The sequence below is a fragment of the Spea bombifrons genome, chromosome 5, assembly GCF_027358695.1.
Source record: "Spea bombifrons isolate aSpeBom1 chromosome 5, aSpeBom1.2.pri, whole genome shotgun sequence".
Taxonomy (NCBI): Eukaryota; Metazoa; Chordata; class Amphibia; order Anura; family Pelobatidae; genus Spea; species Spea bombifrons.
The window spans coordinates 30,777,667-30,792,095 of NC_071091.1; the positions used below are offsets into that span (position 1 = coordinate 30,777,667).

At 38.6% G+C, this 14,429-nt stretch overlaps 1 protein-coding gene across 1 annotated transcript in view; it reads right to left on the reverse strand.

The window, feature by feature from the left end:
• CPNE4 (copine 4) overlaps positions 1–14,429 on the reverse strand; it is a 126,702-nt gene that overhangs the window by 26,313 nt on the left and 85,960 nt on the right. Inside the window, exons 6-7 of the mRNA XM_053466333.1 lie at positions 13,272–13,355; positions 6,233–6,322 (exon numbers count right to left, since the gene is read on the reverse strand). Coding sequence (XP_053322308.1) covers positions 6,233–6,322; positions 13,272–13,355 — 174 coding nt within the window. The remainder of the gene's footprint in view (positions 1–6,232; positions 6,323–13,271; positions 13,356–14,429) is intronic.

Sequence of the window (14,429 nt, forward strand, 5' to 3'; positions counted from 1 at the left end):
AATCACACCTTTTGGCTGAATTCCTACTCTATACTTAGTCTTAATTGATCCTAGCTGAGACAAAATATTGGAGTGCTTTGTTAGTACTGTAAGTATATGCATTCTTTACCTATACGAGAAAAAACCCACAAAAACAAAAAGCACTTATCTGAAGAAAGCTGTTGTGTTGCCTTATAAACATAATGGAAAATATGTCCGGTAATTTCAAGCTTCATGAAATATACTTGCTAAAACATATATCAAGGATTATAGAAGTGTTTTAAAACGGTAGCAGGTAGCAGGAAGTTGCAAAGAGGGCTTGACTCACCCTAGATGTGGATAAATCTCATGGCTCCACAGTAGTATATAGCGGTATTTCTTATTTCTCAGCCCCTCATAACAGTACTATACTATTGTGACATATGAACCCGTCAGAGACAAATACAGATATAGAAAGCAACATGTCACCAAAATGCAAAACAATCATTAAATGTGACATATCAGGTGTGCAACCAGCTGACACATTTCTGTGTCTTAAAGATGTGCTAATTTTCCAAAACTGAGTCAAATATTTATTAAGTAAGGCTGACATGGATGCTAATCTTGTCACATGTTTTTATATGTATGTGTAACATAAACTACAAGACAGACAGATATTTTTGCTGTTGTTACTGTGGTTTATTCACTAAAAGGGAAGGTTTCGGCACCTGAATCCTCCAGCTCGCGGGATCAGGGTCTTGGCACTCCCCCACTCCCCGCCCATTTCCCCTTTAAATTGGAACGCCCACTGACATCACCAGGAACGCCCCTGACATCAGCGGGACCCCCACCCTGAGACATCAGTGGGCAGTCCTGGCCACATCTCACAAGGGTAGGCTCCAACTAGTCAGAGGCAACAAGTTCCTAGGTATGTCAATGAGAGACTACACAATACAAGACTCTGAAGGATGTCATGCTAATGTACAGAACTATTATCTGTAGCTTAATTGCAAACAATTGCCTGGATTGGACAAATTCTGTCATATGGTCTGGTTTGGTCATCACTTTCCATGGTATGCAGGCTAAATGCTGTTAAGTTGTTTACAAAGTTGTGACATGATGTGTTATATTAGTGTTATATTAGTTCCTAAAGTGTAAATCTTGAAAATAATGGATGCTTTGGAAGCCTAATGTGGTTCCAAATCTACTTACTAATGACTCATTACTGTTTGGCTTGTTTGTCAATAAGCAGAACCTCACACTGAAACTCATAAATATAACTGGACTCGTAAATATAACTGTATAATATAATAATAATCATAATATAATAACATAACTGTATAATTACTTAAATTACATATTACATTAAGCACACTGAATAAGAGGGTGACAAGATTGTCTTTGCATGCCTTAGATTAGATTTCAGACGACTAAGTGGTAACAGTTAATTAAGGAATACTTACCTGCAACAATAATGCATAAAGTATCAGCTTAGCTGTTGGGTGTTATGGCACCACTTTTTTTCCAGGCCGGACATTTTGCTGTGGTGAGATTATTCTGCTAATGAACATTAGTAGAACCAGTGCACTGGGAGACAGTCAAATATGTTTTGTAAATATATGTTTTGCTCATTACCAGCTCAAAAAGAAAAGGCACATATTTAGCCTCAGAATAATTGCCTTTCTTGGCTGGAGTGTTTGCCTAGCAGCCACCGTGATACGATGCAAGTTACTTCTCCAGTGTATAAGTTAAAGTGAAACTAAGCCAATTGTTAACCACCATGTTTCCCATTATTCATAAGATAATTACCAACTATTTAACGTCACACGCCAAGACATTAATGCTTGTGTGACTATGTCCAAATACATGACGTTACAATACATGGAATGTCCCTTCTCTAGTTTTCAGCCATGCCCCTCTCCCACCCCAATACCTCCTCCCCAGTGCCCCCTCTTGCTCCCACCCATTTCAGATACCCATGACTGTATTGGTAAATGTGGAATTTTTGGCAGCTATGAATTGGCTAAAGTTGACAGGTGTCTACGTTCGAACCGGATCATGAACTATTTGGACAACTCTTCCCAGGAAAAACGTAATGGACATTTATTCATATAATTATAAGCCTTTAGAACAATCTGTGTTAGGTATCCCTAAAACTATATGTTTAAAGGCACCAGTCATGCACAGATCTGATAACAGTCTATGTTATCCTATAGCACCCAGGAGGTTTACAGTTTCATATAACGTAAGTAAATCATTTTGACATAGTACGGTTTTAAACAACTGCTGATCTCCATCACCTTTTTGAAATCTAATAGAATGCTTGATTGTCACTGTATTGACACATGATATCATGTACAATTCAAGGTGCCCTTTGACTTTACACATTATACTTAATATATGTCTTTATAAGCCATTGTCCTCATAGTGCCGCCAGTTTACACAAATTCAATGAAGCCTTTTTTTTTAGTTGGCAATGGGGTAATTTCCTTCATTTTTTAGGCATTCTTTCCCAGTCGCTTCCTGGCATTATGGGTTTGTTTTATGAAATGAGCAAAGTAACTATATTCACTGCAAATCTACATAACATCATTACATGATACTTTATTTCAGCAAACTGCAATATAGATACTCATTTTAACAATTCTGTCAGGTCTTAAACAGTGTCCATATTTATAGTTTAACCAGTTTAGCAAAAAGTTTATGATTAGCTTATGTGTTCTTTTTCCTTATTGTATACCTATTTTGTCACTTAAATGATGCCTGTCAGAATATTTTTATATATATTTTTTTCTATACATTTTTTTCACCTGCTTTAAGCACTTATGAGGTCTTTAAAAAGCAACTCATCTACAATGCATTATTTCTAATTAGATTAATGATTTTGACCTCAGTCTACATGTCATATTTATCTAATTAAAAAACCTGAAGCTTGCATACATTACACATTTGGTAACTGGCGTATTCTTCATAATCTATACAGGGCTTTATAATAAAGTAGGCTTCATGGATTAACTATCATTCCTTGCAGCCAAAATCAATACAGTTATGGGCCACTGCAATCAAATGCTTTGTTAATTATTTTAACCTCATAATCTGCACCTGAACACACACTATATTCTAATGCATTTCTTTATGGCGCTTAAGTTATGATACTCTTATTTAAATCCAGAACTATGAGGGCCATTTATTAAATACAAATATATGGAGTCCATATACTAGATCCAGATAGATGAGGTCTATTTACTAAGGCAGCACGCTAGTATAAAATGCTTCTTTCTAATTAGATAAATGTGATGTAAGCACTAATGTTAAGTTATGCAAATTTAATAACCTTAGTTAAGCTGCTTACTCTCACTGAGTCTCCTATATACATTATGTGCTTGGCTTTTAAAGAAAATGAGTGCTTGGCTTTTAAGAAAATGGACGAGTTTTCAATCACTGTCATAGTGTATTTGATCCTAGTGTGTTCTATAGTGTTATATTTGACCCAGCTTGATCTTGAACTCCGGCTACCTGACTTCAGCATTCATCCTGCCTATCCTGAACTCCGGCAACCAGACATTGGCATTGATACAGCTTATCCTGAACTCTTAGTGTGTACCCTTGAGTCTATGCCCGGACTCGGAGGATCCTCAGAAAGTCCCATGGCCGCTGGAACCCAAAAGGCTCAACCCGAAAGGGAACTGGGTGGAGGGCAAAGTACTCTTCTCTGGGTACACTATGTCCTACCCTGCAACAGTGTCTGACCTGGTACACTGAGTGTGACTCAGTTGGATTCCCAGGTTGCCGCCAAAACAATAATGACCTGTGACATCTGTACACAAGACAAAGCAAAAATTCAGTGCCTTCCCAGTGAACACCACTCAACCAACACCTATTTATGGCACAAATATTGGGGATTCCGTCACACTATATGGCCATATATTGCTTAGCCCAACACTATGTCAAAGTACTCAGTTTGAAGAGTCAGTGGGACTGCTTTGCATTTTAACCCAAAAGAGTCACCATTAATGAGGCACCTGTCAGGCAGGAGGGGCTGCTCAACCCTAAGGTTTGGTCTGACAACTGGTACCCCCACACAGTATTAGAAAAACAAAATGCTTTGTGAGTGGGGAATATTGATTGCTTTTGTTATGGTAACTTGTACAAAATATTTGTCAGTAGGAAACAGTTCCAGCTGCTGTTTGGAACCCTAATTAAAATGATTATATAGTGTCTGCAGCCGTAGCAGAAATATAAGAAACAGTTTTCAACGACTTGAATGCTGGCAATACAATTGTGTTACTAAGTGGATTCTGTGTAGAAACAGTCATTATGTACAATACACAGATGTTAAGCATGTTAGTAGAGAAACAGTTCTCTTCAGGCATGTATGGTGATCAGTAAAGCTTTCTGATCTGAAAAATAATCAATAGGTTGTATATATATAAACTGCATGTTATGTGATGTGCTTCGCAATGCTATTACTATTAGAATAGTAGAATTTGGTTCTGTACTGTGCCCATCTCAAGGTCATCTTAAACATTGATGTAGTGATATAATAATTAGCACACATTGACAATCATTAGTCAGCTAACTCCTCCACATTTTTTAATATTTCCATTAAAGGTGTCCAAGCTAATTCCGTAGACTAAGTACAGGGTTAAATTTTCAGGATGCTCATATTTGTCTAGTAATCCAGTTCCTTTCAGGGACAATTTGGGTTTTTACACTGTGTTAATTTTTCATTTGAATGCATCAGATCTTATTTTACATGCGACGTAAAACACATTTGTAAATACAAGTCACTTATCTTAGATAACATGTCATGATACTCAAAAGAAAAATCAATGAGTTCAACAACTAGATAAAATCAGAAAAATCTAAACGCATTATATCCCAAGTAACAACCACATACAATAAGATATTTATACATAATGATATTTATCACATCAGTTTAGAGATGAGCAGGGGTAGTACCATATCAGAAAAATTACCACCTCCTTACAGGTTAACTGAAAGAGAGATGGAGAAAAGTACTACAGGTTCCTTAAAAGTGATATCTGGTATGTATTCTTACAAATAAATAAGTATTACCTACAGCCACCCTGAAGATGGTTTGGTTCTGATCATGATATCTTATGTAATCTACATTATTATGTATTGATTTACATACTGCCATCATATTCCTCAGAGATGTACAATGGGTAAAGAGGACATACATTTGTTGAAGCCCCAAGGTAAGTGGCTACACTGTGAAGAAAAAGGAAGGTGCTCCTAGTGTCAAAAATGGTGGACACCAGGTCCCCTTCTTATTTTCTTCGGGCTGCACTCCCTGAAGAGATATGCAACACAATTTTTCCTTTCTCTGCCAGATGGCCTACAGGATGGCCGGATCTTCTTGGTTCTTTCCCGAAAGGGGAAATACCACTGTAATCTACGATCAAGGAGGGGGTCGCTCTGAAGAGCTACCTAACTCCCCTCCTCCCCAGAAACACTTGGGTGTACACAAAAAGACATTTACAATTCTGGTACTCTCCTTTGTTTTTTTTGTACTAATAAAATAATTTAATAGTGCAAAACATTGCTCCAAAATATTTATGTACACTGTGAAAAACATCAAACAAAAAAAACATTGTTCTCCATGGAAGCCAGTTTACAATCTAGAAGCGTTATAACTATCATATTTTTTATTAAGGTGAGGAGAACCCTGTATAGCTGAGCTTTCAACTTGTGTTATAACTGATATCATTTGTATTTACTTGTGCAGCTGCTTGTGTACTGCTAAACAGTGGTATTATTCTTATTCTTCTCTAAACAGGAAAGACTTGAAGAGTTCTACCCCAATGCACATACCGCATATCATACATTCACAGACTCTAAATGTTACATTTTTTGTATTATTTAATAAAATGCATAGCTCTAATAACAAGTTTCCCTCCTCAGATTAATCATCTCATTATTAAAATAATTGGATAAGGGCTACTCATATATCATCTAGAATATAGCTCCTAGTTTAGTTCTTTAAGGGTAAAACAAGATAGCTGACCATGTATTAACCCTTTACTTTTATGAATATGCTTACTGTAGTAAAGTTTTTTTAATATAATTTAGGTCCTTATGTAATTTTTTTGTTGGTCAACAAGCAGCACATGTGTATGATTACATATTTTAGTCTATATTTAAAGTTCTGTGGGCTTTGATGTATATTTCTAATATCTAATTAAGAATGCTGGAAGAATAAACCTTTGACCATTTTCTTGAGCTAGCAAAGAAAGTAGAATTGTTGTACCTTTAGTTTGCGATCGTGATCTCCACTGCAGAGGGAATTAAGTGAAACTTTGAATGTTTTCCATGCCGGGTTCAAATTATTCATAACAACCTATTAAAAGAAGGATAATTATTAGCTTACTAAAACAAAAAATATATATATCTTCATAAGCAACAGCATCTCTTTCTACACTTCTGAACAAGCCATATTCTTATAAATATATGTACCACTAAGTAATTGAAACAATACCTATGCACAGAACATAGGACACAGCATGTCAAACTACTACTTAATTACTAAAAATAATAATAAAATAACAAAATATGAGCTATAGGAAAACATTGTTGCAAAAAGCTAGAAACTAACAGGTCCCTTTTAATTGGAAATAAATAATTTCCATGTTAAATTTATACCAATTTACAATTGTTCCATGGTTTACAGAACTGTGATCATAGAATCATTCTTATTTCTTACTGTTTCCGACTATTATCTCACCAGCCACCATTTTCCATCATAGTGGAACACCAGGGTTTACCGTCCACAGACAATCCCCCAAATATGTCAAGAACGTAACAGTAGATAGGTACATGTGGAGGCACCTGAGATATGACCTCCCACCTACATCTGTCTCCGTGCTAAAACTGTAGCTTTTCACACAAGCACAAGTAGCATTTTCATTACCACAGCCGGATGGGTCATGGAGATTTGGATACTGACTATGTCACCTGTGGCTTCATCCGAGTGCGTTCAAATGTTAAAGAAAATAATCAGCAAACAATAATAAGATCTAAATTGAAAGTCCACACTGCATTCTTAGAGTAACAGGCAGATGTTCCCTGATTCAATGAAGTCACTATAAATCTTTTATTTTACACAGCATTTACACATTAATGGGAAACCTGAGATACAGCTGACACACATAGTATACCAGTATAAAAAAATTATGTATGTTTTTTTCCATTCTTGAAGACATTGATAGATATTTAAACAACTTCCTTTTTTTTAAATAACAAATAAGACATCTGTTTTCACACAAATAAAAAAATAACTACCATAGGGCCTTATGAATGAATGTCTCCATCTTGTTTTCCCCACAGTTATTATACAACAAGAGTATGCCCTTGCAATTCACTTATAGGCAGCTCCTTTACATAGCTTTCCTTATTTTGTGTGCCAGAATCCTGCACAAAGTATAGTGAGTGCAGAGTGAGAGCACTCGGCAACAGGCATCTCACAACCCAGTACTGAGTCCTGACCCTATATTTTAGGAGTCCTGCTTTACACATCTTTCCAACTGTGTCTGGTTGTGTTACTGTGAGTGTATTAGTATTAGTGGGTGTAAGTGTTAAATGTGTTAATGTGTCAGATGAGTGTCTGAATGTGTGTGTTAATTTGTGTCAGAGTATGTTAGTATGCCTGAGTATGTGCGATTGTGTGTGTGCATGTGTGTTAATGTGAGTGATGTTTGTGTTAGCGTACGTGTTTGGGTGTGTGAGTTTATGTGAGCGTCTGGGTGTGCTAGTGTCCAGATGTGTATGTGAGTGTCTTTGCATTAGTGTTGAATGTCTAGTTGTGTTAATGTGAGGTTTTCGATATGTATGTTAGTGTGAATGTCTAAGCCAGCGTGTGTCTAGGTTTGTGTATTAGTGTGTGTGTATATGTGTGTTAGTATTAGGTGTCTAGGTGCGTGTGTGTATGTGTTTTAGCATTTAGTGTCTAGGTGTGTGTTAGTATCTGGTTGTGTTAGTGTGAGTGCCTGTGTGTGTGTGTGTTAGTGTGAGTGTGTGAGTTTCCACCTGTGGTCAATCTCTGAATCTTCCCCTGCTTAGACCCAGCTCTCAATTGTGAAACAGTTGAAATATTTATAAGGTTTGGCTTCACTTAACCACATCATTGTTATTATGTGCTTTGTATGTAATTTTATTCTTATTCAAATCCATTATTTTGTGGAGCGCTTTCCTTGGTTCATTATTTGTGTGATTTGAGTGTATTATACTTGTGTCTTTAGATTTTGGCACCTGATACAGTGTTTTTTTAATTTGGTTAAAATTGCTTATTTTAAAGTACTATTTTAAGGTTATAGCATCCACATCCATTTTTTTTTTCTTTATGAAATTCAAGTTTGCTTTAACAAACCACCAAAGAAAAGATACAACCAGAGTTAACACCTTGCCAGTATAGTTTACCTGTGTGTTATAAAATATAGGTTTATAATCCCATATTAAAAATTAGTATTTCTGACTTCTATTGACAACACATATTGCTATTTGAAAACCATTTGTCCCCCAAACTAGTCATTTTGCCCCCATGTCCTATTTGAGACATCATTGAAGCTGGTCAGTTCAATTTACCCCTATCAAACCATATATGTTTGAAAACTAGACACCCCAGGGTACTTTAAATGCTAGTATTTTAGCATTTTATATGTATATGTACGGGGAATTTTAAAAGCTTATATTTTAACCCTTTCCAAGCTGATTCTCCTACCTGTCTGTCAAACTCTGTGGTAGTAATTTTTTTGCACTTTTCTTTCAAACGAATTGCAGTTCAGGTGTGATTTACAACTCCTGGTATATGTCACTTTCAAACAACACTCCAGTATATGTTCTGCAACATCTCCGGTGATACCACTCATGCATGGGTTTGTCCAGTTGTTTGGAAGGTGTGTATTTTTCCAATTGGAATTTGGACATCTGGTCATACTGCCTATGTCATGTGATGTCACGTGACCCCGCAGTGAAACAGAGGCTGCTCGCATAGTGACGGATAGCAAGCCGCAGGAGCGGTGATAGGTAAGTGGGAGGTGGGATGTATGTATATGTGTTTGTGTGTGTATTTATACAGTATATGTATGTATGTAAGCATGGATGTGTACATGTGTGTGTGTGTGTGTGAGCATGGTGCTGTACTTGTGTGCGTGTGAGCATGGATGATTACCTGTGTGTATGTGTGAGCATGGATGTGTACTTGTGTGTGAGCATGGATGTGTAATTGTTTTAGTGTGTGTGAGCATGGATGTGTACTTGTGTGTGTAAGTATGGATGTGTCATTGTGTGTGTGTGTGCATGGATGTATAAGTGGGGCGAGATGCAGTGTGTTAGTGAGGATGAGTAAGTGTTTGTATTTTGTGTGTTTACGTATGTTTTATGTTGGAAGGAAAGGGGGCAAGGGGCAAAGTAGGCACAGACTAGATGTTGAAGCCTGGGGGAATTTTTGTATCAGGCCCCGGTGGTTTCTAGTTATGCCCCTGGGCAAGGGGTTAGGCTTTGGCTCACCTGGAGGTAGCATCCGATAAGTTCCATAAAGAGGTTGTGTTGGGTAGGATATTCTGTCTCTTTGTCTCCCCACCTCTTGACAAGTTGCGTATTTCCCCACTTGTGGTAGTTTTTGTTTGAGCCTTCAGTTACACGCTCTTCTGATTGTAAATTGTTACTTGTACATAATGACAGGACATGATTGTCACGATATCAGTTTTTGTCAGTATTTTGTAAATGTTTGGCTAGCCTAGGGCAAAGAGTTTAGAACTCACTGTTTTCAGATAGGTGCTGCTACTGAGGCAGCGGGTGGAGTCTCAGGGATGATGCCATACGGAGGAAAGGAAGATGGGAGTTATCAAAGCTTTGCAGGCATGGTGTTAATTGTTTTTAATAAGTTAGGCCACAGTTTGGTTGTTTTTGTCATTTTACGTTCACGGTGCACGATCTGGATTATAGTGCATTTTTATGTTTCTTTGGAGGCAAAGCAGGCTAGAGTTCGCCCTATGGGCAGGCATCAGTTTTTTTGTTAGCTGGATCAAGATGAGTGGTATGTGACTGGATCGCTTTGAAGGGAGTGTGACAGAATGACCTGTCATACAGGGCCCCAAGGTACTCAGAGATGGCTCCAGTCTGGCTGCCAAACAGGCAGGAACTCCATTGTGTAAACTAATCCCATTAACAGGATTGCTGCCAGGGGGAGATTCAGTAGCTAAATGGGATTAAAGGTTGGGTTGTCTACATGTACCTGTTTATCAATGTTGATTTATGTTAATTAAGTTCTGTGGCTATATGAGTCTATGTTTTACAAGAATAAACTGTTCATTCCTGCTGTACTCAATTCAAGGTAGTTGTGTCTACTTATTGGGTACACATAGCAGGGTTCCAAGGTGTGCATGCTGGCTGGTGCTGGAAGTTATTCCGGGGACAACAGGAGGATACATCTGGGTGATCTCTGGGAGTTACTACAGCTCTCTTGGTGAACCCGTTACAGGGAGTTTAATAATTTTTGGGGTATTTACAGGGTTTGCCGAGTATTGGTAGTACACATTGACGGTAATGATTTAAGCCAGGTTATGATTTATGCCTCGCTATGGGCTATGAAGACAGATTTATTGTGGCTAAGGGCTGAACATCTGATTTTAGCGGTAATTTGGTCGGAGAATGTGGCCATCAGTCCTAATTCAACAACAGGGGTCAAAAAGGCACGTAAACAGGTTACTATATCCTGTTTTGTGGTCTTTCTGGGGGAAATTGTAGTGTACATAGGGATTTGGATGGTAAAACGCCATGGCTGTTTTGGGCTGAGGAGATCCATCTCTTAGTTGTTGGTATGGACATTTGGTCCATGGAGTTGCAGTCGGGCATTGGAAGAGCAGTAGCATTTTGAGGGTCAATAATGTGCAATGGGTTGCATATATTCATTGTGGCGTGTTTATGGCCTGTTATAGTGCAAGAGTAGGTCATCTTAGGTATGACCTTGCTCGTGGTGCACATGCCTTTGAGCACATGTGCAAGACACTCCCTGGCCCTAGGCCCTGGTGATAACTAGTTCTGGAGCAACCATGCAGTAGGGTATGCCAGAGCCTTCAGCATAGAATGTGTTGTGGCAGTACGCCCAGGGCCGGCCTTTGGGGTGTGCGACCTGTGCGACCGCACAGGGCGCCACACTCCAGGGGGCGCCGCCGCGGGGTCCGCCGCAGCGCTGCCGCCGCGGGGTCCGCCGCAGCGCTGTCCGACGCCCCTGCCGCCGCGGGGTCCGCTGCCGCCAGTATGGGGGCACCCGGCACCCCTCCAGAGACGGACAGTAATGTCCGCCGCTGGAGGAGCAGGCTCGCAAGGGAGCAGTATCGGAGGTCTTTAACAGACCTCCGATACCGCTCCCTTGTGATCCCCGCGGCAACAGCTGCTGTGCGCCGGGGTTTGCTGTCAGATCCCGGCGCACAGCACTGAAGCCGCGCCCACCGGTCTCCGTGCCCTCTGACCCGGAAGAAGAGAAGACAGAAGAACTAAGAAGAAGAGCGAAGAGGAGGCAAAGAAACTGAAAGAGGAAAGGTAGGAAAGCATAGAGTGACAGTGAGAGTGGATTGGTGTATATGTGTGGATTAGTATATATGTGTGGTTTGGTATATATGTGTGGTTTGGTATATATGTGTGGTTTGGTATATATGTGTGGTTTGGTATATATGTGTGGTTTGGTATATGTGTGGTTTGGTGTATGTGTGGATTGGTGTATATGTGTGGTTTGGTGTATATGTGTGGATTGGTGTATATGTGTGGATTGGTGTATATGTGTGGATTGGTGTATACGTGTGTGGATTGGTATGCGTGTGGATTGGTGTATATGTGTGGATTGGTATATATGTGTGGATTGGTGTATATGTGTGGATTGGTATATGTGTGGATTGGTGTATATATGTGGATTGGTGTATATGTGTGGAGTGGATTGGTGCATATGTGTGGATTGGTGTATATGTGTGGATTGGTGTATGTGTGTGGAGTGGATTGGTGTATATGTGTGGATTGGTGTATGTGTGTGGATTGGTGCATATGTGTGGATTGGTGTATATGTGTGGATTGGTGTATATGTGTGGATTGGTGTATGTGTGTGGATTGGTGTATATGTGTGGAGTGGATTGGTGTATATGTGTGGATTGGTGTATGTGTGTGGATTGGTGTATGTGTGTGGATTGGTGTATATGTGTGGATTGATATATATATGTGTGGATTGGTGTATACGTGTGGATTGGTATACGTGTGGATTGGTAAGTGTGTGAGAGTGATGGGTGTTATGCTGTACCATTTCCAATGTATTTTTCATTACATAATTATGCTCTAAAGTACATCATAACTCCCATCACTCTATACTGTTCCATACAGTGGCAGAGCTGGGAGGCAGAGGCCTCAATGTTTGGCGTAGTATATAGTGATTGGGGTTTTGTTACAAGTTTTGATTCCTTTCTTTTTTTGGGATGGGGGGGCGCCAGACGAGTAGTCCGCACAGGGCGCCAGAACACCTAAGGCCGGCTCTGAGTACGCCTATACCAAGGTTGGTTTACTTGCTGGTTATATGGAGTTAATGTAATAGTAGGTTATGTGACTGTTCCTTCAGGTTAAACATTGCGCTCAAGAGCATGGCTGATATCATAAACGATCAAACATGTAGTAACAAACACATTATTGTTATGTTAATACTTACCTTTTATGACATATTGTGGAGTGGCTCGTTGAGTTACAAAGTTGGCCACAGTTGCCAATTATTTATCGATAGCAAAATTAAAAATACTGAATCAATATTGGTGTTTGTGTTTATTTAGAGGAAAAACTATATGTATATAAGCCCAATCATGTCCCTTATTGCTCTCAGAATTACATTTCCCTGCAGGTTCATTTAGCATTTGGCTCTGATGCCAAACCCCTCTTGCCCTTTCCTGCGGAAATGTAAATTTACTTTTGCATTTTTTGGAAACAGATTTTAGAATGCAGCACTTTGTATGAGTCAACAATAAGAACACTTTAAATTATAATTTCGCTTTTTCGTTTGAACACATGGCCCCATATTTTAAAAGAAACATATAAGTGCTTTGTTCTACACGAGGGCGTAACAAAAGATTATTATAATATAGCTCACACTGCTACTATAACATGGGAGCAAGATAATGAAGGAGTGTAAAAATAGACCTTTTGTATAAAACCCTTGTTTCGCATCACACATAGGAAGAGGACAGAAATAAATCTGCAAGACTTGCTGCCCTGCGTCGTTTTGCCATTTTAATAAATTACATAGGTAAAAAATGGGATCTTACCTCTGTTCTGTGAACAAGCTGCTGAGTGCCATCATCATTCATTCGGAAAGTTTCCAAGAATGGATCAGATTTGCTGAAAAAATCCTGAAATGTAATGTTATTCAATTAAGTGAAGTGACAGGTCTCATTTTATCTGCTCTTATCTTCTCAACCTGCTTCTGTCATTGCTGATGGTAATAGTAGATTCAGTCTTTCTTAGGTGATCAATCTTTTTTAACTCCTTGAATAACTTCACTCTATTCCCGTAGGGCTTTTCTTTTAGATTACAGATCTATTTTCATGATATTCAACATAAATGATAAAAACTGACTGCACAGAGAAGGGCAACAGTTCAAACTTTACTACACTTGTTCAGGAATTATATGGTGCTTCCACTTAAATGACATTTAGTATGTGCATATGGAGTCTTCTGGAAGCCCTTAGACAATTTTATTAAGTTTCCAGGTGGATTCCATATCCATCTTGAACATGACTATGCCCCATCAATCTCCAGAAAAGAACAGGAGGAAGTTGAGTATTGTTTTGTGATTCATGGCATGGATCTATGACTTCTATGAACCTCTGATGTACAGTGTAAGTTATTCTTGCTCAGCTTTTAATTGCCCACAACCATCCAAAAATCGAGTATCAGAGGCAGAATATGGCTCTATACAACATAAAAGGCCAGATTATGTAAGAATTGACTAAAAGTTTTTCTGTGGTCCATAGCCTGGCCTTCTAATTTGCCAAGGGGCCTTTTCAGTAGCCTTACTTGCCATGTACATAATACTATAATATTAATTATTGATAATTCAGATCAATAAATATTTTTTTAAAGAATTATAACTCATAGTTAAATAACACATCATATATTTTACTGTACATAAAAAAACCCAAAAAGTAATTCTAGGAACACATCTGGACCACTCATAAAAAAACAAATTTTAAAGATTGTTGTGATTCAGAGTTTTTATTTTGAAACTATTCCCAGGAGATATCCCTTTGAGTCCCTTAGATTTGAAATGTAATTCCATTACCTCCTCTTTTGACCTCACACAACTACTAACTTACTAACTTGCTACTCACGATGATGGACCTTATTTTTTCTAGCATATGCTTTCTCACTTTGCCTCCTATTCTATCCCTTTTCTCCCAATGACTTCACCTAACCAGAGACCT